This window comes from Schistocerca piceifrons, chromosome 2 (genome assembly GCF_021461385.2).
Source record: "Schistocerca piceifrons isolate TAMUIC-IGC-003096 chromosome 2, iqSchPice1.1, whole genome shotgun sequence".
NCBI classification, from domain to species: Eukaryota; Metazoa; Arthropoda; class Insecta; order Orthoptera; family Acrididae; genus Schistocerca; species Schistocerca piceifrons.
The window spans coordinates 762,736,204-762,762,335 of NC_060139.1; the positions used below are offsets into that span (position 1 = coordinate 762,736,204).

Here is a 26,132-nt window from a genome sequence, read left to right on the forward strand (position 1 = left end):
TGTTAATAACTCAGCAAGGGACTGGATAACAGCATTGCTGGTTCTAAGGACAATTTCAAAAACTTTGTGAGTGCACAAGTGGTGGTTTATGGACTTGCTATATTATCCGCAAGACTCTTCAATGGTGATTGTGCACCTGCACAGTCACAACAGATGGCTGCTGGCCATCTCTTCAAGGACTACAGTGGGTCTACATCTTTGATGATCCATCAATACCATTATTTCTACAAGGACTGCAGTGGATCTGCACCTCTGGTGGCCCACCAATACCGTAATCTCTACCAGGACTACAGTGGGTCTGCTCTGTGATGACTTACCTACCAATACTCTTCAAAACTTCGAATGACTCTGCTGTGGGTTTGCTCCATTGTAGCCCATTACCTGTCAGCATGTCAAGAGCCAGCACTGTCTTTCCGTTGGAAGGACAACACTACTTCTTCAAGACTGCATGGAAATCCACTACTTCTGTGTGCAATTTCTTTTACTAATGAGACTTTGTGAAAAAAAACCTGTGATTACCGTAATGAATGATCAGGACTGTCTTTATGGACTGTGAGAAATTTTTAGCTTTTGACCAACATTGTATCAATAAGTGTGTGCATTTGATTTCTTTGTTATTGTAATTATGAAAAATTTTATCAAATCATTATTGGCCACTGCCCAAAAAAAAATTTTGTAAAATTTTTTGTGGGGAGCATGGGGGCTATGTAAGTAGGCTGTTTATGTTTTCTTATTGGCAACGTTACGTAGCGCTCAATATGAAAATCACTGGCTGTGCTGTGTGCAGTCTGTGGCTAGTTTGCATTGTTGTCTGCCATTGTAGTGTTGGGCAGCGGCAGCTGGCTGTGAACAGCGCGTAGCGTTGCGCAGTTGGAGGTGAGCCGCCAGCAGTGGTGGATGTGGGGAGAGAGATGGCGGAGTTTTGTAATTTGTCATGAACTGATATATATTATGACTTGTGATGATATTAAGGTAAATACATTGTTTGCTCTCTATTAATATCTTTCATTTGCTAACTACCCCTATCAGTAGTTAGTGCCTTCAGTAGTTTGAATCTTTTATTTAGCTGGCAGTAGTGGCGCTTGCTGTATTGCAGTAGCTTGAGCAGCGAAGATTTTTGTGAGGTAAGTGATTTGTGAAAGGTATAGTTTAATGTTAGTCAGGGCCATTCTTTTGTAGGGAATTTTGAAAGTCAGATTGCGTTGCGCTAACAAAGTATTGTGTGTCAGGTTAAGGACAGTCGTGTATAATTGTTCAAAGGGGACGTTTCAACTTTCCCTATGCTAAACGGTCGTGCCGATACAATTTGTGTACTTCGTGAACATGAAAGAATTTTAAACAAAAAATGCGTTTATTCTTCAAAACAATGTTGTTTATTTTGTTAAATGTATAGTGAAAGTCTGGAAGCTGTTGTCTCATAGTAATGCTGTTCTTCATTTTATGAAATACCCCCAGAAGATTATAAGTGTTTTTATGCAAATATATTGATGATGATGAAGAAGATGATGATCATAGGTACGAGAAAAAAAGAGATCTTTTTGAACCTAACTTTTTTTCACTTTTGATATGTGTACATACATGCCCGCCAGAATAGCCAGTAGTGCTAACACACTGCTTCCTGGACTCGGGTAGGCGCGCCACCCCGGATCGAATCCGCCCGGCAGATTAACAATGACGGCCGGTGTGCCGGCCAGCCTGGATGTGGTTTTTGGGCGGTTTTCCACATCCTACTAGGTGAATACCGGGCTGGTCCCCACGTCCCGCCTCAATTACACTACTCACAGACATCTGAAACACATTCACACTATTTCACGATTTACACTAGATGCAGAAAGCTGGGTACACTAATTTCATCCTGGGGGGTACGGGGTGGCGGCAGGAAGGGCATCCGGCCACCTGCTAGAATTAACATGACAAATCCGGTTAACCATGGCCGACCATGCGATACCGCAGGACAAGGCGCAAGAGATAGAACATGTGATGCACAGTATTGCGCAAATGGTACATGTTTATATGCCTTGGATTCTCCTTGTATTGTATTTAATCTTGTTGGTGTTATTACACCTGTTGGTATCCCATCAGTATATTTGGAGTCCACAAAGTTCACAATTAGGGGTTTAACTTTTATATATTGCGGTACACATAGAATACACATATTTATATATAGCCCTAGTTGTTCTAGCTTGGTTAGTACACAAATAGTTAATAAAGTCATGGCATGTCACTCTAACATATTAATCCCAGCAACACAGTCTGATGCGATCATTATTGCACAATACACTTCATGTAATTTTGCTACACCTGTCGCAAAATGTTTTTCACTTCTTCTCCTTAACATTTTGGACATTTCTTGAACTTCAAAATAAAAAATTACTTCCAACGAAGTAAGTGTTTATTCCTATATAAAAATTAATTTTGGAGAAACGACATTTCAGTCCTGCTGGAGATGTCAGTGTTTTCTGAAATGCTTTCTAAACTTATTTTCTGTCAAAATCACATACAATTCCAACAATACATTACGGATTGTGGCGTCGCTGACTATCATCACATCACAATAAGAAAGCGGTAGCTCACACACAAACGCTTTTAGAAAACAACGTACTCAATCTGACAGCGTGGTTCTTCAAAGTGTTTGTCAAGTGAGCTATTGCTTCCTCTTAATGATTTTAAGATGGCGGATGACCATCTCAACAGATAATTTCTCATATAAATTACACCGGGTGCTTCTCGTAGGGGTCGTCAAGCGCTTATTCCTGGTGTTCAAGCAGATGTATGGAATTTCGTTTTTGTATTGTGTAGCTGGAGTGAACCCAAAGAAGTATTGCTCATCACTTTTTCAAGCGACCCTCAGTATGGACGGAAAGCGTCGTTTTGCTTCGAGTTACAAACAATATTATCTTCAAAGCGGAATCTTACGTGCCCATTCGACAGAGCAGTCCAGATTAATCTTCACTGATATTTTTTCATCGATATTTCTTAACAAGAGCACTAAAACACGAAGAACAGCAGTATTTCAGTACTGCTGCAGTCAGCTCCGGTCAAGCCCTTGCTGTCGCTGCTGCAGTACTGGTTATTCTTCGAGTTTTACTGTCCACGTTAATACATATAGATCATACAAATATCGCACTAGACTAACCTGAGACCGCTCTATCGAAAGGGCACGTAAAACTCCGCTTCAAAAATAACTTACTTTCGAACGAGACGCAACCCGACGCTTTTCATCGGCACTGGGCGTAGCGTGAAAGATGTGACGAACGCCAGGTGTTTCGGTTGACTCTACCTACTCAATGTTGAAGCGAAATTGCAAATATCTCCTGAAGCACCAGAGGAATGAGCCTCACGACTCATAGGAGAGACAACGTGTATCTAACTGTGCGGACAAAATTAAATATTAAATAAAAAAAATTGTACTCTTTCATGAATCATTGCTGACAGCGGCCTTACAGCAGAAAACTTTTTCGCAGTTAAATAATTGGACGTGGCTCAGTACTCGGGTGTAGGTCTTTCTAAGGGACGCCACTTTAGCGACTTGAGTGTCCGTAATCTACTACAGTTATCTATCCAGGGATAGGTAACATTTTAACGTGGATTCCGAACCAAGTTCGTTTCCGGAGACTCCCTAAATCACTGAGAGATGGAAGGTGAGAGGTGAACTGAAGATTTCTGTGGTCAGACTGGGACAAGATCCCGCAACCTTTGGATTATCTGGAGCACGGTTTACCGCTAGCCTATCAAGCTCGACGAAATTAAACGTTTATGAGTAATATAGGTGAAGATTCATCACACCAGGTACTGATCACAGCTGTGAGTGGTCACCTGAGGTCAGTATGTCGGCCGTGCTCTGACTACGTGACGCATACAAAGCGGCCTAGCGCACGGAGCAGCAAAAATGCACAGTGGTGAATTGCGTCTGGAGAAGGGTTGGAGCGGCGCCGGTGAAAGCGTCTCGCGATGGAGGTATAATAGCGCCCGCCAGGCGTCTGGTCATCGCACACAGCACACTGTCCGTCCCACCAACAGACGAGCGACGACATGGCCCGCCCGGTGAGTTGCTACGTCCATGACATTACTTCGGGACATGCATAACGAATGGCGTCAGGAAAGACACACGATGAGTGACTCGCGCCTTCAGTCACATTACGCAGTAATTTACTAGATAATATCTTTTGACTGCCGGCCGGCGTGGCCCAGTTGTTCTAGGCGCTTCAGTTTGGAACCGCGTGACCGCTACCGTCGCTGGTTCGAACCCTGCCTCGGGCATGGATGTGTATGATGTCCTTAGGTTAGTTATGTTTAAGTAGTTCTAAGTTCTAGGGGACTGATGACCTCAGATGTTAAGTCCCATAGTGCTTAGAGCCATTTGAACCATTTTGTGTCTTTTGACTCGAATACGAATTGCAACCAAGTTACAGAGTTCACAAACAAATGTTGCTCAATTTCTATATTTTGTCGTCCAAACAATCAGCACGCTTGGGTAAATTAGCCCCCTTCTCCTTTCTCCATGTAATTATCATTCTTCAGACCGTTTCATGCTGTCCTTCATATCTTTTAGTTTCATTGGACCTTAGTTGACATATAGCACTCTCATCTTCATTTGATAACGGTTTCCCATACAATACTCTCCTTGTCTAAATAACTGTTACCTTTAGTATGTTATCTGTTCATTGCGCCAGATTTCAAAAGCATTTCCAGTTGCTTATGATGCCGATTTCAGTTTGCTGCAGGACTTTGCTGTGGACGTAGACTTTCGTGAACCTCTTCAGCACTATATCAGTACTTTTATCAGTGGAACTCTTATTACATGGATCTTTCATCACTTGCGTTGATCTCTTTATGAGGCGCAAAATTAATCGTTCTGGTAGAGTGTCGAGCGGGAACAGTTTCTTTCTTTTCTTGATAACTTAGATCACCTTGTGTATTCGCAGTTCCTGAACAGTGAAATTTTCCATTTGCACTACAGTGTGTTTCTCAGTTTTCATTATGCCGTTGGCATGCCTCCTACTACTTTCAGTTTTATCTTATCTCTGTTTACCCGTAGTTGGTAACATGTATTACATTCGCTAACTAAATGCTCAACGAATCATGTAACATTTTCCTAGTTGCTATAGCATGGATTTTGGTATCCGTTCCCCTTGTAATCTTGTTCCTGTTCAGATTTTTTTCTTCGCTTCCTTTCTTGCATACTAGCGTACAGTTTAAACAGTAATGACGCTTTATATCCTGGCTTACTCGGTCTCCTCTTTTGTAATCTTCCTCTTTATTGCCCATCGGATTTTTATAGGTGTTGTAAATTGTAGGCCGTCTATGTGTTTTATCGCTATTTGTCTCATGATTTAGAGCCTCTTATTCCACCTTACAATGGCTAACATTTTGTCTACATCCGCTGTCTGCTGATGTATACGTTTCTTTGCGCCTCCTACATCCACCAACGTCGATTATTGTACATATTATAATGCTTAAAGTTCTTTACTTTCGTTAACACAGTCGCTATAGAATGCTTTATGGTTAAAACTAAGGTTCCACCGAAGTTACATGCATTTGTCATGAATTGCAGTTTATCTCTAATAATTTATCAGTCATTTAACTGACTGTGTAAATTTCACCTCCAAGTACCCTGATATTGTATCTCACCTTTTCATAACTTTTCTTAAATTCGCTTTCCTTTCCAATTTGTTCTTGTCCTGCATCGTTTCTGACGTTATCTGTTCTGTTTCTCAGATCTGTCTATACAACAACATTTAAAATGATTCCAGGGATTTGTTTTCCGGTGTGAACAAAAATGCTCCACACACTCACTTCCAGGAAATTCTTTCAGAACTATGTGTCAGTAGGTGGTTCCAATACAGTTTACTTCTTATAGGTTTCTTCTACTTTATATAGATATCTATCTCCGCCATATTGCGTTATCTTGCTTTCAACACAGGGATATTCCTTCTCCTACACCTTCTATGGATATCTATGTACGTCACATTACGTTATCTTGCTTTCAGTCAGGGGTATTCCTTCTCTTTTTCATCTGTACATTCCTCAGTTTGGTCTTAAGTGCGTCCCACTTAATCCATTGCTGTCCGTCGATTTAATTATGCATGTATTCGCATTCTTGATTTCAGCATAAAGAACTAAGTTGTTTACGAACTTTTTTGATGATAGGTATTTATCTATGGCTTTTTACCTTGACCTGCCGTAAATGTGATCTAATACTTAAAAGATACTTGTCACGGGGGTCTTGGCATCTCCAAGTCTTACTCCAACTGAACAAAGCAGAAAACAGTTTATAGTGGTTGCTTATTTTGTCTGATGGCGTTTGCAATGATTAATTCTGCTGTAGTTCATCAAATGTTAGGGTCAGGTTATTTTTGTTAACTAATCTCTGCGATCAGATGTCGCCACTATTAAACAAAATACGGATTGGCCCATAGTCTTAAAACAGTTAAACGCTTACTACTGTTCAAAACAAATTGATAACCTCTGTGAAATACACAATAGTTTCGACGAAGTTTTTATTTTATTTTTATTTTATTTATTATTTTCTTTTGAGTGATCGGTCTTCTGACTGGTTTGATGCAGCCCGCCACGAATTTCTCTCATGTCGCAACCTCTTCATCTCAGAGTAGTACTTGTAACTTACGTCCTCAATTATTTTCTGGAAGTATTACAGTCTCTGTTTGCCTCTCAGATTTTGCTCTCAACGCCTCCCTCTAGTATCATGGAAGTTATTCCCTGATGTCTTAACGGATGTCCTATCTTTCTGTCCCTTACTCTTGTTAGTATTGTACACATATGTTTTTCCTCTCCGATTCTGTGCAGAAACTGCTCTTTCCTTACCTTGTCAGTCCACTTAATTTTCAAGATTCCTATGTAACACCACATCTCAAGTGCTTCGATTCGCATCTGTTCATGTTTTCCCACAGTGTGTGAGCTATGAATCGATAATGTAACTGTCTCACCAGAATTTCAGGAGCAGATGTTTCGAGGGGAAGTGTATGCCTAGTGAAGTATCGTCAACCATCATTTGACTAAAGGAAAGCCAATGAAATCATATCTGATACCTTGCCTGATTTACATGCTGCTCGGTTTCAGCAGACCTATTCGGTTTGCACCTTCCCTACTTAGTCCCTAGGACCCGTACAATAAATGAGAACTGCAGCTACATAATATAGGAGTTTCAGTTGTAAGGTATCGTCTATTTTAAATTTTTCCAGCAGGTTTCTGCATCACTCTGCAAGTTTTCTACCGCTTCAGTGTTTCGAAACCACTGACAGAGTGTTCATCCAGAGCACGGGTACTGGAAACCCTTGAACACTCCAGCTGTGCTGTCAAAACTTTAAAATGAACAAGTTTTCGGACATAAATTTTATGTTGTGTGAAGGTTTCCCAAAAAATTTCTTTGTCCCAGATACAACTACACTGTTTATTTTACTCATACTATATTTGTATTATATATCTTTAACTGAGTACACGTCGTGATAAAACACACCAACATCTGTAATCCTAGTGGCAGAGGGCGAGTAAGTTATTAAAGACCTGCTCTTGTTATAAGCTGGAAGTTCGAAGCAGCACAATTACAGCATTACGGAAAGAGGCTTGGATAAATGTTTGTTATACTGTCATATATGTACTCGAACAGGGTCAACTTCGAAAGCGGCTAACACCACTTAAAAATATACTTACCTGAATGGAAAGTGTTTTATGATGAGCACTTTGACTGATCGCTACCGTACTGATACTCCAGTACGCCTACAAGGAATGATGGTTAAAATTTCATCCTCGTGTGACTTAATTTTCACTGAGGCTATTCGTATAGACGAAGAACAGTGTGAGTATATCACAATCATTAGGTGTGGCTAACGTTACTGGGATTTTTCAGATGCAGATCCCAACGCATCATGCCATGGCACGTCTACCTGTAGCATACTGTCGTACTTTGGGATAGTTCGAATCGTTTTCCTGAGGGACATGGTAGCATCATACCTACAGATCAAGGAGAACATTTGGCTCTGGTGCTGTGATGGAACGAGTGGTGACGGAAAGGAATCTCAATAATATTATGGTAAGAAGAGTAGGTACAGATGGATACCTCCATAAGGTCTACGCAGCTAGAATATCGTGGGATTCTTCGAGTGGCTCTGACTCGTATGTGACAGCAACGAAAGTCACTGCAGGGACTATAGGCAGACTGTCACCACGAATAATGGGGAATAGGTTACTGGTAGCTGCCGAGTTACAGTGCGTAGTTTACTGCTGACGCTGAACCCCAGGCAACGGAGACTTCCACGGCAGCACTCAAATGCGAAACTGAGTGGCATTTTCTGATGTTCAGTAACTGATCTCGCTTCTGTCTGAGACATTCAGCTCGATGCCAATGTGTCCTTAGATGACCTTTTGAATGGTAACAGGAAGCAGCAACTCTCGAGACCCATGGTTTTTCGGCTCCTGGAATTATGGTGTGAGGAGCTACTCTCTCTGTATCCGTCCGAACAAGCCTTGGAAGACCCAACGGTATCGACCGGCACCGGCCGGTGTGGCCGAGCGGTTGAGGGCACTACAGTCTAGAACCGCGCGACCTATCCGGTCGCAGGTTCGAATCCTTCCTCGGGCATGGATGTGCTAATGTCCTTAGATTTGTTAGGTTTAAGTAGTTCTAGTGGACTGATGACCTCAGATGTTAGGTCCCATAGTGCTCAGAGCCATTTGAACCATTTGAACCGACCGGCCGCCGCTTCATCCTAAGCCCATAGGCACCACTGGATACCGATATGAAGGGGCATGTGGTCAGCACACCGCTCTCTCGGCCGTATGTCAGTTTCCGAGACCGCAGCCCGTACTTCTCAGTCAAGCAGATCCTCAGTTTGTCTCACAAGGGCTAAGTGCACCCCGTGTGCCAATAGCGCTCCGCAGACCAGTTGGTCACCAATCCAAGTGCTAGCCCAGCCCAACAACGCCTAACTTCGGTGATCTGACGGGAAGCAGTGTTGCCACTGCGGCAAGGCCGTTGACTGAGGAGCTATTACATATGACAAAAAGGCTGATGCTGTAAATTTCCCAAGGAGGCTGAACGCTTGCTGGTATGCAGCAGTGATGGTGAGCCAGTTTGACGTTCCCTTCACGATCAGAGTATTAAAAGGCGTATTCCAACATAATAAAAATACAAAACCACACCACAAACACCTCGCGCAGTGTGTGGATCCTTGCCTGACATACTCAATTCTTTGGTATGTCATCTGTAAAGTACGGCTGGGATATGATGGGAAGACAAACACATGTGAACCAGCCTAAACTGACACAGCACACGTGTCATATATTGCAAGAAATTTCGCAAGATGCATTCGGAGTCGGTTTGTTTCGATGTCTCAAGACATACAATAGTGGTTTGGACATTATTACCGAATGGAATGAAAGTTTAATCATTTAATATCCTCTGCGTTACGACATACTGGACTTGGCTCATTATGTAACACCTCTCATTCCGACAGTACATTTGCTAACTCACGGATTCAGTCTCGATTTCTTTTTTGTGCCATTGCGGATGACGTTTTCTTGGGGGACGTGCAAGGAGATGACTTGAATATTCTGTCCGTCCAGTAGCACTCACTAAATTGATATTGATGAAACTTTTCATAGATTACGGACACAGTTAAAAGTTTAGAAAAACGGCACAGTAGTACGCTACCACAGTTAGCTCCTGAGCAAAACTAACAGTCTTATTCTCTTGTGCCAAGAAAAGCAGTTTCTCCCTCTCTCTCTCTCTCTTTCTCTCTCTCTCTCTCCCTCTCCCCCTTTTTACTCTTTTGTTACTAGCTCCCAAACCCAGGCATTCATTTTGAAAGTTTTGCATTAGAACTGAAAGAAAAGCTGAACTGTGTTTATAGTGTAAAGGGGAAAAAGTTTCCTTTCCATGTATTCATGAAAACACCCTTGAAGTTATGCAGCACTCGTACAAATTAAATGAGCATCTTGTACAAATATATAAGTATAGCTGCTTCTCGTATCAACATCGCAATTGTGTAAATGTCTCTATAGCAAAGCCTTATCATAGCTCTGTAGATGCTTACTGTTTTCGCCAACAGCCGTTTGCGCTTCGCAGTTGACAGCTGTCAAATGCGCTGACAGGTGTCAGGGATTTCCGCAAGTTCACTCGGCTGCAGGCGTGTGGTGACAGTAAGGAATAAACTTATTCAAAAATGGTTCAAATGGATCTGAGCACTATGGGACTTAACATCTGTGGTCATCAGTCCCCTACTTAAACCTAACTAACCTAAGGACATCACACACATCCATGCCCGAGGAAGGATTCGAACCTGCGACCGTAGCGGTCACGCGGTTCCAGACTGAAGCGCCTAGAACCGCACGGCCACACCGGCCGGCATTAAACTTATTAAAAGTTCAGACATGATCAGGCATTTTTTCACGCATCTCAGTGTATATGACGTCACATCTCTTGTACTATGTGTCGTACAATGATGTATTTGTGTAAGTTCGTTCTGCGGCATATGAGGAGACTGTCTCCAAAATATCTTGCGAGCAGAGTTAGTAGTAAAGAAGTAATAAATATAAAAGTTATGAATGATGCAGCAGCTGAAGTCATATGTGCTGATCCGTCAGTGTAGAAACATTCAGCGGCATGTGTGAAGACTGGCTGCAAAATGTGTTTCGGATAGAGTTAGTAACAATGAAGTAATAAATTTAAACATCTGCATGCACAATGCTGCTGTTTACGACGTCATATCTCCTGAAGTATGGTAGGAAGGTGGCCCTCACCTTGCTACTGATTGTTGCCTTAGAGGAAGGGATATGTGTACCATGTTTGGGTGAAATCGGTGCAGTCGTTTAGGAGGAGATGTGGAACACACCACACACACACACACACACACATACACACTCACACACACACTCACTCACAAATACACACACACACACACACACACACACACACACACATACACATACACACAAATCCGTATTCATAATATGTTCTGATTAACTATTGAGTCACCAGTCGAAGATTTGATGCGACCCACGATGAATTACTCTCTTACGCCAACTCCTTCACGTCAGAGTAGTACATACTACTAATGTCCCCTATGATTCCTTAGATATGTTCGAATGTCTGTCTTCTCCTGCAGTTTTTAACCTCTACACCTCACTCAAGTACCATGGAAGTTATTCCTTAAAAACTTAACAGAGTCCTATCTTTCCTTCCTCTTTTGAGTGTTTCCATCCCCATCGTCTTTCGAACACTTAATTCTCTTCTTTTCGGGTTTCCCTACAGCTCCTGATTGACTACCCATACAGTGACGTGCTCCAAACGTACATTCATAAACTTTCTTTCTCAACTAACGGCTTATGTTTGATGCAAGTAAAATTCTTTAGCTCGGGAATGCTCTCCTCGCCTGTACTAGGCTGCTTTTCACGTCCTGCTTCATTCGTCTGTCATTCGTTATTTTGCTACCAAGATAGCCGAAACAATTAACATCGTTTACTTCCTGGTCACCAAGTTTGATGTTAAGTTTATCGCTAATCCCGTTTCTTTTACTACTCACTGCAATCGTATTTCTTCGGTTAGCTGCCAATCCACGTTCTGTAGGCCCTACTAATTAGACTGTTCATTCCATTCGGCACGTCCTGTAATCCTTCCTCACTTTCACTGAGCACAGTAATGTTATCAGCATTGATATACTTTCTCCCCGAATTTTAATCCCATTCATGAGCTCTTGAACAGTCTATGCTGCCAGAATGTTACAATGGCATTTCCCATTCGGTGCCCTCGTCAGCATCTCTTTCCGGTAAAAATTGTTGGTAACCGCTGAGGTAGCGGCACGGTATGAACTAGTAAAATGTATTTGGGCTACGTAAAGTATGAATTCCACTGAAATTAGTTTTGCAATTCATTATATGTAGTGGCCTACCTTTGGAAGTACAAAATTAATTTTCACGTCGCATATCCTCGGTATTTTTTCCCTTTTGTAATGAACAAGACCCAAATCCCTCTGTCGGGCCTAACAGGCACGCACCTACCGCTGTTTCTGCTGTGTTGTTGGAGAACACAGACGCGCAGCGCGCTTCAGCCACTGTTCGCGGCGGACAGGCGGGAGTTTTTAATTCGCTGTCACCCGGTATTAACACACGTGATGCTTCTCATCCTTGGTTTAACTCACAAAGCCAGCTCCCTCAAAGGCTTATAGAATGGAAACGCAAATTAATATCTGTGACGTCAAAATAGCGGCCAGGTGATACGTAAAATAGCGAGTAGGTCCTTTTCTGTTAGTAATTACGTGTCACGAGCGTTTATTAAGCCTGTTACAGTCTGCAGTTTCTTTTCCGCTTGGAAGAGGATCAGTAATTTAATTAGCGGCCTGGGATGTTTGGAGCGCAGAAGCCAGCAACACCAACTAGTTGTATAAACTCATCAGCGGGGGTGCTCTCAGTAGCATATGATTCGCAACACCGTAGCAATCGAGAGACATGGTAGCAACACTGGAATGTTTCTTCGTCACTAGTATAGATGCTTTGAGCAAGTGTGTCGGTAATTTTCTAGGAGGCAGCCATGGCTTCCTTCGCACTTAACGGTCCCAACAGGTCCTCCCCCCCCCCCCCCCCCCCCCAAAGCTAACATGACGTAGGTGAAGCAAGCGGTACACTTCACTTCATTGGTAGGATGTGGGAAAACGTCCAGTCTGCAAAACACTCGTGTGACCCGTCTAGAATATTGATGAACAGGATGGTACCTGCTAGGAACAGGACTAACTGGTAATTATGAGCGTATAGAAGGACGGCTAACACTAATGGCCACAGGCTGACATAGGGACTTCTAAGACGAGGTTAGACTAGTTATACCGCACACAGATGCAATTAAGTAACTATTCTTCGACCTCTCCACGCACGAATGAAACAGGAAGAAACTCTAAGATGCAGTGCATTGGCAAATGATCCCCGCCGTACTCTTCACAGTTGTTTGTAGTCCATGGAAGTAAATCCAGAAGATCGCATACTCTTTGATGTGAACGTATTTCTCAGATGGAGGTGGCACGATGCACATCATACTTCAAATTAGTCGCTTCTGCAGTCGTTCCTTTCAGTCGCCGTTTAGAGTTTTATTGTTTAGGTGCTCTATCTTCAAATTAGTCGCTTCTGCAGTCGTTCCTTTCAGTCGCCGTTTAGAGTTTTATTGTTTAGGTGCTCTATCTTAGACGGCAGATCCAGAGTATCATTGTACAAACCGGTTTTTCATAGGTCTGATTCCAGAATAATCTCAGCAGAAAGGACTTCTTGGCCCGTCGGTCTAGAGGTAGTGTCTTTGACTAATAATAAAAAATGTCTTGGGTCACGTATTCCGACCTCGCCACTGCCTAAATTTTGCATAAAAGTCATCAGCAATGGCGGTCGACGCCTTTCCGTCGTAAGATGTCTCCTTCGTTCATATACACGTCCTAAAATGCTCCTCGTGCGAGTATCCCAGACTTTATACTAAAAATGAAACTTGCAGTAACAAATTCCCTAGGAGCGATACAGTTGGCTAGAAACATAAAATTATTGTTCATTCAACAGAACGTATAATAATGCTGTACGGTCCTCTCGTCGCTTCAATAGAGAGGACCCTCAGATGCAACATGTTAATATTTTTGGCAGCTCCTTTTGTATATCTCACGCGTATTGCCTTAGTCTTTATTCTTTCTGTTGCGTTTCCGGCTGCGTCGCTGTATATGTGTTTTCATGGGACATACTGAATCATTAACGTCACGTCATTCTTCTACCATCAGATTACCGTCTTCACTACGTATTTGCGTTGAGGGAATACGGTGAACTAGTTCTTGTGGAATCTTGTGTGGTTAGGAGTGATTTTGTAATTGAAAAGTGAAAGAGAAATTACCCTAAAAGGCCGTGTGGTACAACGCATCTATCTCTCTCTCTCCCTCTTTTGCTCGTGAAATACTGATGGTGAGTATTTTCTTCAACTATATACTTCATGAAAGTAACACGAGCGTTAATTGTCTTATAGACGGTCGTTGAATCGTCTGTAACAGCATCGTTTTATCCGCCTGAGCGTTGTAGCTCACATTTCTTGATCGCTAATCCCCTCTGTCCACCCGTCAAGCATATGCGAGCAGTAATTTGTTGGTTGTAAATCAACCTAGATTTGCCGTAATAGTAATGGAAGTGTTCGGGTGGACAATCGAATCGTACGCCCACTGAAGAAGACGGTCAACGGTGCGTTGGTGTTATGGAATATTCATAATACACTTAGGAAGAGAGACAGGGAGGGGATCTGGAGAACGAGAGAGAGAAAGAGAGAGAGAGAAATGTGGGGGGCAGGAAGAACTCGTTACTACTCTACGGTGCCCTCTAGTTCATCGTATCCGTCTTCATGATTTTCGCTCCCTCGTCGATTCTGTTGCCCTTTTGAAAACGGCATCGTCCATTCACCTGATAGAAAGTTCAGTGCCATCCGCTAATGAGGAAGCTCGGTTTGTGACTGAGTGCATTGCTTGTTCCTGCGGGACACACAAATACCTTGAGACCCAACTGCTGGGTTCCGCTTTTACGGACAGTGAATAAAGTTGCAGCACTTCTCCAGCCAGCAGTAGTTATTCAGTTATTTGAAATAAATAATGCACACGATCCGTTGGGACGTTAAAACTATAACATCGTAGCAAACTTTCCAGACGTCGAAATATGAACAGTTAGCTGATGAATTTCTTATGAATGCCGTCGTTAAAACTACTGTACTGATATTTCAACACTTAGTCAGTTTTTAGAGATGAAAATATTTTTCGTTGTACACAGAAACAGAAGATATTTATACGGAGACATGATATGAGTAACGAAAGGGTCCCTCATCATTTGATTTTGCCTTCGGTTTGTGAAGGCAGTCCATGACTATACGTAATTTAAGTTCGTTGCTAATAAGTAGAAAGAGTAAAATCAGCTTTTACAGCATCCAAGTTCCGTTCTTTTGTTTCCATAACATCGAAAACTTCTATCAGGTACTTCAACACTTACGGTTCTTCCTTTTTTGCGGATTATTGCAGTATATTCCAAGTTTCGATCCCCGGAAATTTAATTTTTTATGAAGTACTTTTTTATTACAAGGAGAGTACAATGTATTCGTCATTGTGACTATCAGATACACAAAACTGTACTTGACTGGGGGATTCCGAGGAGGTATAACTTATCTACGAGGCGGCGGTGCGAGTGAGGTATTCTCTCTCTCTCTCTCTCCCTCTCTGACACTCACTGTCCCTTTTTCTACTGAGGAGGATGGCGCCTTCAAACAGATTTGAAGCGGCTCATCACAGTTTTGTACATTGTACCAATGCCTTCATCTCAGAGTCTCAAATACACCGATTGTCTTCAATTATTTGTTTTTTGTATTCTAACCCCTTTTTCCCTCATTTTCCCCTCTACTGCAGTAGAGAGGGAAAGAATTGTATTTTTTTTATCTATACATTTGTTTAGCTATCTAAACCGATCTGTTTGGTGCCATCAGTCCCTAACATCGCAACATGGTTTCATACTTACAGTATTTAGTTTTCCGAAATTTCTTCACCAGGGAAGACGAATGGAATATTCCAGAATTTGAAACATGAACAGCTGCTAGCATGAGTTTCATAGAAGCAGATACCATAGGGGTTGCGAAGCAACTCAAATCGCTTGATACGGGCAAGTCTTCAGGTCCAGATTGTATAGCGATTAGGTTCCTTTCAGATTACGCTGATACAATAGCTCCCTACTTAGCAATCATATACAACCGATCGCTCACCGATAAATCTGTACCTACAGATTGGAAAATTGCGCAGGTCGCACCAGTGTTTAAGACGGGTAGTAGGAGTAATCCATCGAACTACAGACCTATATCATTGACGTCGGTTTGAAGTAGGGTCTTGGAGCATATACTGTATTCAAACATTATGATTCACCTCGAAGAGAACGATCTATTGATACGTAATCAGCATGGTTTCAGAAAACTTCGTTCTTGTGCAACGCAGCTAGCTCTTTATTCCCACGAAGTAATGGCCGCTATCGACAGGGGATCTCAAGTTGATTCTGTATTTGTAGATTTCCGGAAAGCTTTTGACACCGTTCCTCACAAGCGACTTCTAATCAAGCTGCGGGCCTATGGGGTACCGTCTCAGTGGTGCGACTGGAGTCATGATTTCCTGTCAGGAAGGTCACAGTTCGTAGTAACAGACGGCAAATCATCGAGTAAAACTGAAGTGATATCAGGTGTTCCCCAGGGAAGCGTCCTGGGACCTCTGCTGTTCCTGTTCTACACTCCTGGAAATTGAAATAAGAACACCGTGAATTCATTGTCCCAGGAAGGGGAAACTTTATTGACACATTCCTGGGGTCAGATACATCACATGATCACACTGACAGAACCACAGGCACATAGACACAGGCAACAGAGCATGCACAATGTCGGCACTAGTACAGTGTATATCCACCTTTCGCAGCAATGCAGGCTGCTATTCTCCCATGGAGACGATGGTAGAGATGCTGGATGTAGTACTGTGGAACGGCTTGCCATGCCATTTCCACCTGGCGCCTCAGTTGGACCAGCGTTCGTGCTGGACGTGCAGACCGCGTGAGACGACGCTTCATCCAGTCCCAAACATGCTCAATGGGGGACAGATCCGGAGATCTTGCTGGCCAGGGTAGTTGACTTACACCTTCTAGAGCACGTTGGATGGCACGGGATACATGCGGACGTGCATTGTCCTGTTGGAACAGCAAGTTCCCTTGCCGGTCTAGGAATGGTAGAACGATGGGTTCGATGACGGTTTGGATGTACCGTGCACTATTCAGTGTCCCCTCGACGATCACCAGTGGTGTACGGCCAGTGTAGGAGATCGCTCCCCACACCATGATGCCGGGTGTTGGCCCTGTGTTCCTCGGTCGTATGCAGTCCTGATTGTGGCGCTCACCTGCACGGCGCCAAACACGTATACGACCATCATTGGCACCAAGGCAGAAGCGACTCTCATCGCTGAAGACGACACGTCTCCATTCGTCCCTCCATTCACGCCTGTCGCGACACCACTGGAGGCGGGCTGCACGATGTTGGGGCGTGAGCGGAAGTCGGCCTAACGGTGTGCGGGACCGTAGCCCAGCTTCATGGAGACGGTTGCGAATGGTCCTCGCCGATACCCCAGGAGCAACAGTGTCCCTAATTTGCTGGGAAGTGGCGGTGCGGTCCCCTACGGCACTGCGTAGGATCCTACGGTCTTGGCATGCATCCGTGCGTCGCTGCGGTCCGGTCCCAGGTCGACGGGCACGTGCACCTTCCGCCGACCACTGGCGACAACATCGATGTACTGTGGAGACCTCACGCCCCACGTGTTGAGCAATTCGGCGGTACGTCCACCCGGCCTCCCGCATGCCCACTATACGCCCTCGCTCAAAGTCCGTCAACTGCACATACGGTTCACGTCCACGCTGTCGCGGCTTGCTACCAGTGTTAAAGACTGCGATGGAGCTCCGTATGCTACGGCAAACTGGCTGACACTGACGGCGGCGGTGCACAAATGCTGCGCAGCTAGCGCCATTCGACGGCCAACACCGCGGTTCCTGGTGTGTCCGCTGTGCCGTGCGTGTGATCATTGCTTGTACAGCCCTCTCGCAGTGTCCGGAGCAAGTATGGTGGGTCTGACACACCGGTGTCAATGTGTTCTTTTTTCCATTTCCAGGAGTGTATGTAAATGACCTGGGTGACAATCTGAGCAGTTCTCTTAGGTTGTTCGCAGATGATGCTCAAATTTACCTTCTAGTAAGGTCATCCGAAGACCAGTATCAGTTGCAAAGCGATTTAGAAAAGATTGCTGTATGGTGTGGCAGGTGGCAGTTGACGCTAAATAACGAAAAGTGTGAGATGATCCACATGAGTTCCAAAAGAAATCCGTTGGAATTCGATTACTCGATAAATAGTACAATTCTCAAGGCTGTCAATTCAACTAAGTACCTGGGTGTTAAAATTACGAACAACTTCAGTTGGAAAGACCTCATAGATAATATTGTGGGGAAGGCGAGCCAAAGGTTGCGTTTCATTGGCAGGACACTTAGAAGATGCAACAAGTCCACTAAAGAGACAGCTTACACTACACTCGTTCGTCCTCTGTTAGAATATTGCTGCGCAGTGTGGGATACTTACCAGGTAGGATTGACGGAGGACATCGAAAGGGTGCAAAAAAGGGCAGCTCGTTTTGTATTATCACGTAATAGGGGAGAGAGTGTGGCAGATACGATACGCGAGTTGGGATGGAAGTCATTAAAGCAAAGACGTTTTTCGTCGCGGCGAGATCTATTTACGAAATTTCAGTCACCAACTTTCTCTTTCGAATGCGAAAATATTTTGTTGAGCCCAACCTACACAGGTAGGAATGATCACCAAAATAAAATAAGAGAAATCAGAGTTCGAACAGAAAGGTTTAGGTTTTCGTTCTTCCCGCGTACTGTTCGGGAGTGGAATGGTAGAGATTGGTTCAAATGGCTCTGAGCACTATGCGACTTAACTTCTGAGGTCATCAGTCGCCTAGAACTTAGAACTAATTAAACCTAACTAACCTAAGGACATCACACACATCCATGCTCGAGGCAGGATTCGAACCTGCGACCGCAGCGGTCACGCGGTTCCAGACTGAAGCGCCTTTAACCGCCAAGCACTTAAATGTGAATTGCAGAGTAATCATGTAGATGTAGATGTAGGTGTATTTATTTTTTTACATCGTAGTTGTCTAAGAAATTACAATTGAAATATGACAGATGTTACTGAAATGGCATGAGAGTAAATGATATTGGCTATGTATTAACAAAATTAACACTAGCAGTACTTGACTACTTGTACTGCTACAGCTGCTACCATTGAGAGGACATTATAATAATAGTAATAATAATAATAATTACAATAATGTCAATAATAACAATAAAATCAGTTGCAAATGTAAAAAGAATTTATAGATTTTCAAAATATAAACTTTCTAATATAGCAAGTGCTGGGAAAAGAAAATTTAACGAGACTGCATCAGCTAAGAATACTGGGTAATGATGATCTGGTAGGGAACAAGAGTGTACAAGGATAACAAGTGCGTACAGTGACAATGCAAATCCTTACTATTGCTTTAGTAGATATGTCGTTAACTGTCTTCTGAAGCTGGAGATATCACTCAGTTCTCTAACATAAAGCTGGAGATTATTCCAGAGTAGGGCTAGTGCTATTGAGAAAGACTTCTAGAAAGTGGCTGAACGATGGAGTGGGACTGGAAGGATTTCGTTCTAATGAGAACTGTTGTTTCTGCCGTGTTGTTCAGACAAGAGCATTGATGTCGTGGAGAGATACACTGTGTGATCAAAGGTATCCGGACACCCCCAAAAATATACGTTTCTCACATTATGTGCATTGTGTTGCCACCTACTCCCAGGTACTCCATATCAGCGACCTCATTAGGCATTAGACATCTTGAGAGAGCAGAATGGGGCGCTCCGCGGAACTCACACACATTGAACATGGTCAGGTGATTCGGTGTCATTTGTGTCATACGTATGTTATCGAGATTTCCACACTCCTAAAGACCCCTAGGTCCACTGTTTCCGATATGATAGTGAAGTGAGAACGTGAAGGGACACGTGCAGCACTAATGCGTACATGCCGACCTCGTCTGTTGATTGACAGAGACCGCCGACAGTTGAAGAGGATCGTAATGTGTAATAGGCAGACATCTATGCAGACCAGCAGACAGGAATTGCAGACTGCATCAGGATCCACTACAAGTACTATGACAGTCAGGCGGGAGGTGAGAAAAGTTTAATTTCATGGTCGAGCGGCTGCTCATAAGCCACACATCACGCCGGTAAATGCCAAACGACGCCTCGCTTGGTTTAAGGAGCGTAAACATTGGACGATTGAACAGTGGAAAAACGTTGTGTGGAGTGACGAATCACGGTACACAATGTGGCGATGCGATGGCAGGTGTGTAGGTATGGAGAATGCCCGGTGAACGTCATGGGCCAGCGGGTGCAGTGCCAACAGTAAAATTCGGAGGCAGTGGTGTTATGGTGTGGTCGTGTTTTTTATGGAGGGGGCTTGCACCCCTTGTTGTTTTGCGTGGAACTATCCCAGCGCAGGTCTACATTGGTGTTATAAGCACCTTCTTGCTTTCCATTGTGGAAGAGCAGTTTTGGGATGGCGATTGCTTCTTTCAATACGGTCGACCACCTGTTCATAATGCATGGTCTGTGGCGAAGTGCTTACACGACAGTAACATCCCTGTAATGGACTGGCCTACACAGAGTCTTGACGTGAATCCTATAGAACACCTTTGGAATGTTTTGGAAAGTAGACTTCGTGTCAGGCCTCACCGATCGACATCGATACGTCTCCTCAGTGCAGCACTCCGAAAAGAATGGACTGCCATTCCCCAAGAAACCTTCCAGCACCTGATTGAACGTATGCCTGCGATAGTGGAAGCTGTCATCAAGGCTTAGGGTGGGCCAACACCATATTGAATTCTAGCATGGGGGACGCCACGAACTTGTAAGTCACTTTGACCCAGGTGTCCCGATACTTATAATCACTTAGTGTACATGAGACCATGTTCGGTGATAAGACAGTAGAGGAGACAGTTGTTAAAGTCGTATATGAATTTATATGTGGATATGGTTTGGAGTGTAGCCTTATACAAACTGGAAATGTTTATATGAACGGGAAATGTGGAAAATAAACGATGCAAAGAACAAGAAATGATGTGATCAGCGGTAGTGAACAGTAGTGAATTTGGGAAGGGCAAATCTAGTTACCAACGAAGAGGCAGTGAACTGAACTGGGAATGCAACAGTTTACAGTAAAAAAATCAAGCAAGAGCGTTGTCGCTGTGTAAGACGATTCCCCAACGTGTCGTCTCCGGCTGCGGGATTTATCTTTGGCTGTTGTCGTTTGATCTTTGACGATGTCTCCTTCAGTGAGAGACGAAACCAAAAACTACACACGCTCAGACAGGAAGTCTTAAGTGAAGGCAACACCGGCAGTGAAAGGCTACTGTGTCGGAGAAAACAGCTGTTTGCACAATTTGACTTAAAGGAATACAGGTACTAAAATAAAATACCAACAGCCGTCGTTTTGATGTACACCATCTTCCGGTCTCCTAAACCTACATACGGCAGCGAAAGCGGTGTGCTGACCACATACCCCTCTATATGCGCATCCAGTGACGCCTTTGGATTGGAGGCGACACGGTGACCGGTCGATACCATTGGGCCTTCATGGCCTGTTCTGGCGAAGTTAAGCTTTTATTTTTTATTACACCATCTTCAGGCCGTAACCGAAACTGAGGGGGTGAATCGCAATGTCAACACGATTCCATCAGTAGCCAACGTCTATTATCTGGCTTCTGAAGAGTATTGCAAAAGTGATGTTGTGTCTGCAATCATGGTTGCACAATATGGCTTTCACAATAGTGTATAGAAGCCAGTTCATAGACGTTAAACACTGGAGCTCAGCCCCTCAGTGTTAGTTAAAAACAGCAAAACGACGGCTGCAGGTGTTTCATTTTATCACGGTTGTGTGCTCAGGTCTCGCAGATGTTGAATCACAAATGGACATAGCCGGCCGGTGTGGCCGTGCGGTTCTAGGCGCTTCAGCCTGGAACCGCGTGACCGCTACGGTCGCAGGTTCGAATCCTGCCTCGGGCATGGATATGTGTGACGTCCTCAGGTTAGTTAGGTTTAAGTAGTTCTAAGTTCTAGGGGACTGATAACCACAGATGTTAAGTCCCATAGTGCTCAGAGCCATTTTTTGAACAAATGGACATAGGACAACTTAAAGGGATAGAGGTTGGCAAGACACATCCGGAGGCTTCAGCGAACAGTTAATCTGAGAGTGGAGGGAGGATATTTGTGTGTGTGTGTGTGGGGGGGGGGGGGGGTGGGACCGAGCGGGAGAGGGGGGGGGGGTGTTAAATGTAGAGGGAAGGGAAATCAAGACTGGAAACATCCAAATGAAGTGAGGGCATAAAACACTACTGGCCATTAAATTGCTACACCACGAAGATGACGTGCTAGAGACGCGAAATTTAACCAACAGGAGGAAGATACTGTGATATGCAAATGATTAGCTTTTCAGAGCATTCACACAAGGTTGACGCCGGTGGTGACGCATACAACGTGCTGACATGAGGAAAGTTTCCGACCGATTTCTCATACACAAACATCAGTTGACCGCCGTTGCCTGGTGAAACGTTGTTGTGATGCCTTGTGTAAGGAGGAGAAATGCGTACCATCACGTTTCCGACTTTGATAAAGGTCGGATTAATAGCCTATCGCAATTGCGGTTTATCGTATCGCGACATTGCTGCTCGCGTTGGTCGAGATCTAATGATTGTTAGTAGAATATGGAATCTGTGGGTTCAGGAAGGTAATACGGAACGCTGTGATGGATCCCAACGGCATCGAATCACTAGCAGTCGAGATGACAGGCACCGTTTCCGCATGGCTATAACGGATCTTGCAGACACATCTCGATCCCTGAGTCACCAGATAGGGACGTTTGCAAGACATCAACCATTTGCACGAACAGTTCGACGACGTTTGCAGCAGCAAGGGCTATCAGCTCGGAGACGATGGCTGCGGGTACCCTTGACGCTGCATCACAGACAGGAGCGCCTGCGATGGAGTACTGAACGACGAACCTGGGTGCACGAATGGCAACACGTCATTTTTTCGGATGAGTCCAGAATTTACAGCGTCACGATTGTCGCATCCGGGTTTGGCGACATTGCGGTGAACGCACATCGCCATACTGGCGTATCAAATGGCTCTAAGCACTATGGGACTTAACATCTGAGGTCATCAGTCCCCTAGACTTAGAACTACTTAAACCTAACTAACCTAAGGACATCACACACATCCATGCCCCAGGCAGGATTCGAACCTGCGACCGTAGCGGTCACTCGGTTCCAGACTGAAGCGACTGACATAACACCGGGCGTGATGGTATGGGGTGCCATTGGTTACACGTCTATCTCCTCTTGTTCGCACTGACGGCACTTCGAACAGTGGACGTTACATTTCAGATGTGTTGCGACCAGTGGCTCTAACCTTCATTCGATCCCTGCGAAACCCTACATTTCAGCAGGATAATGCACGACCGCATGTTGCATGTCCTGTACGGGCCTTTCTGGATACAGAAAATGTTCGACTGCTGCCCCGGCCAGCACATTCTCCAGGTCTCTTACCAATTGAAAACGTCTGGTCAATGGTGGCCGATCAACTGGCTCGTCACAATACGCCAGTCACTACTCTTGATGAACTGTGGTATCGTGTTGAAGCTGCATGGCCAGCTGTAGCTGTACGCGCCATCCAAGCTCTGTTTGACTCAATGCCCAGGCGTATCACGGCCCGTGTTACGGCCAGAGGTGGTTGTTCTGGGTACTGATTTCTCAGGGCCTATTCACCCAAATTGCGTGAAAACGTAATCACACGCCTTTCTTACTGGCGTAGCAATTCTAATAGCCAGTAGTGTAGTTGTTCAAATAGAAAAAGTCCTCGACAAAACACGGTAGAATGGAGAGGTGCATCAAATTAGTCTTCAGAGTGGCAACAATAACAACTGTGACTGTTGGGTACTTGACAAATTAACAAAATTTTAGTCATTACGTTCGTGGAGGAAGCTGTTTCCTAGCAGGACACGGCCTGACTGTGGTCCACTGTCAGCAGGTGCAGTTTAGGAGCGCGACGCTTGTGGCTGTGCTGCTTGCCGTGGCCGGTGGCGCGCGCGGCGGCGGCTTCCTGGGCCACGGCGCCTTCGAGCCGATCGAGGAGCACTCGAGCGTGTTCCACGAGGCGCCGTCGCCGCCGCAGGTGAAGGTGATCCGCGTGCCCGTGCCGCAGCCCGTGCCCGTGGCCGTGCCGCAGCCGGTGGCGGTGGCGGTGCCGCACCCGGTGCCCGTCTACCACAGGGAGGTGCAGCGCGTCCAGGTGCCCGTGACGCGCACCGTGCAGGTGGAGCGCGAGCGGCCCTACCCCGTCTACGTGGAGAAGCGCGTGCCCGTGCCCGTCGACAAGCCCTACCCCATCACCGTCAAGAAGCCGGTCGCCGTGCCGGTGCCCAAGCCGTACCCCGTCAGGGTGCCCGTCTACAAGCACGTCTACCACAACATCGGAGGTGGCGGCGGCCACGGCCAGGGCTGGTGATGCCGCTCGGCACTCGCCGTTGGCACAGCCTCTGTTTTGTTATTGGACTTACCATTTTTTTATACATTTGTTGACCCTTGTTTTCTAATAAACTCTTGGAAAAATTACTGAACCGTGATTTATTTTCAAAGAATATTCTTGAGAATTTAGTTTATTTACTAGCGACTCATCAAGAACATTAACACATTTAATCACACAATATAAGCATGGAAGAAGTTGCCAGGGTCTAACTGATGAAATAATAACCAAATTCCTTTTAACAAATAGGAATTTAATTCACTTTAATAGCGCCTAAAAGCATTTTTTAAAAGAAACAGATTTAAAATTATAATCAAAGTTACAATTTATTCAGAGGCAGAAAGAAACAAGTTTTGACTGTACAAGCATTCCGGCAGAGAACCTTGCCGCTCCATTTTGACACGGCCGTAGTTACGACCTCCCACAATATCCTTTGAAATACCACACCGGTGCAAATCTGCAACACACCAGATAACTTTAAACTAAGAGTTTTAACAGTTTACACAAGCACACAAACTGTGCACCCCCCCCCCCCCCCCCCCCCGTAGGAGGGATGGAAATGGTACAAAGCACTAACAATTAAAATATTAACCTTGCCACCGAAGGTCCAACTTGATTTTAACTTCTAAGAAACGTTTACGGTGAAAGGGTGGCAACTTTATATTCTAAAATGCTCATTTAAATGAAAGCCCATGAAATGCAATCTTATATAAAATTCTACAACAATAGTTAAGATGCTCTACAGTACACAGATACCGCCTCTCAAGATTGTAGGCAATAACATCAAAGTTTACAAAGATCAAAACATATTTTAGGTATTAGGCCGTTACACTCCAAGCAATAAATTCGTTAACACACCAAATCCGACAAACATGACACACGCAGCTACTAACGTACGGTAGATTGATAGCGAGATTGCCGAACAACCCGAACCGTAGGTTGCTCTAATCCGCCCCTACTCCACCCAATTTATAAACAACCACCTTCCTGCGGGTGGGCAAACGGAGAAGAATGGCGGGACGACCCCAAAGCAAAACGGCTGGTGACATCACCAAGAAAACAAGTAGAATTTAACAAGAGTAAATCAAACAAAATATCACCAATTACTTCACTTCAAATAAACTGCGATTTCTGGCGAAGACCTGGCGCAGCACGCCCAACGCTCTCCCGAACCGTCCGCTGCCAGCCGCTTCAACGGACGAAGGAAGGCGCGGCGATCTCCCGTCAAACGGCATCGCAGCTCGCGCCGTCAGACTGATGCCGTGGGTTGACTCCTGTTGTTCTCGTGTCGACCGCGAAGTCACTACCCCTCGCTATACGTTGCAGCCCACTGGACTCAAGTGGCGACCTCACATGCGCCGACGCTCGAGACGGACAACTCATCTTGTGTCTCAGTGCGCGACCGACCAACCGATCGATCAAACCGCAAATGACCATTGCCTGAGCAAACTCGAGCAGACTGGCGGCCTAACGCGCAGACTCAGATGCAGGAACTAAGCCCCGACCGGGTGACCACTCGCTGAGTTCTCTTACTGGCGGAATGGAAAGACTCTCATTTTGCCGGCTTTAGAGGTTGATCCGAACGACAGACATACTAGGACTCCTAACGACAGACACTAACTGCCTAACAAATGCGGACGAGAGACAGACTAGCAAGCTGGAGACGAGAGACTGACCCAGACTCACCGACTGGCGAGCTCATAGCACCCCTTAAATGCACGTGAACTGGCAACCTTTCCCCTTTCCCACCAGAGGGAGACACCAAAGCTGCGATTGCCACAGCGGCGCCACCGCCAGAAACGGAGGGCGACTGCTTCACACTACGCGCTGGGGCGCACTCTTGAAAACAGCAATTTTTACCACTGCTGAATTAAAGTAGATTTTTACACAATTAGATTCACGTAAAAACAAGGTCACCAAAAAATACGCCGACGGAA

The 26,132-nt window shown here is 44.8% G+C and overlaps 1 protein-coding gene across 1 annotated transcript; it reads left to right on the forward strand.

Moving 5' to 3' along the window:
- Positions 1-4,032: 4,032 nt before the first annotated feature.
- On the forward strand, positions 4,033-24,177 carry LOC124775835 (proline-rich protein 4-like). Its single transcript, XM_047250670.1, has 2 exons — positions 4,033-4,044; positions 23,701-24,177. Exons 1-2 carry the CDS (start codon positions 4,033-4,035, stop codon positions 24,175-24,177), a joined length of 489 nt encoding a protein of 162 aa, XP_047106626.1.
- The last annotated feature ends 1,955 nt before the right edge of the window (positions 24,178-26,132 follow it).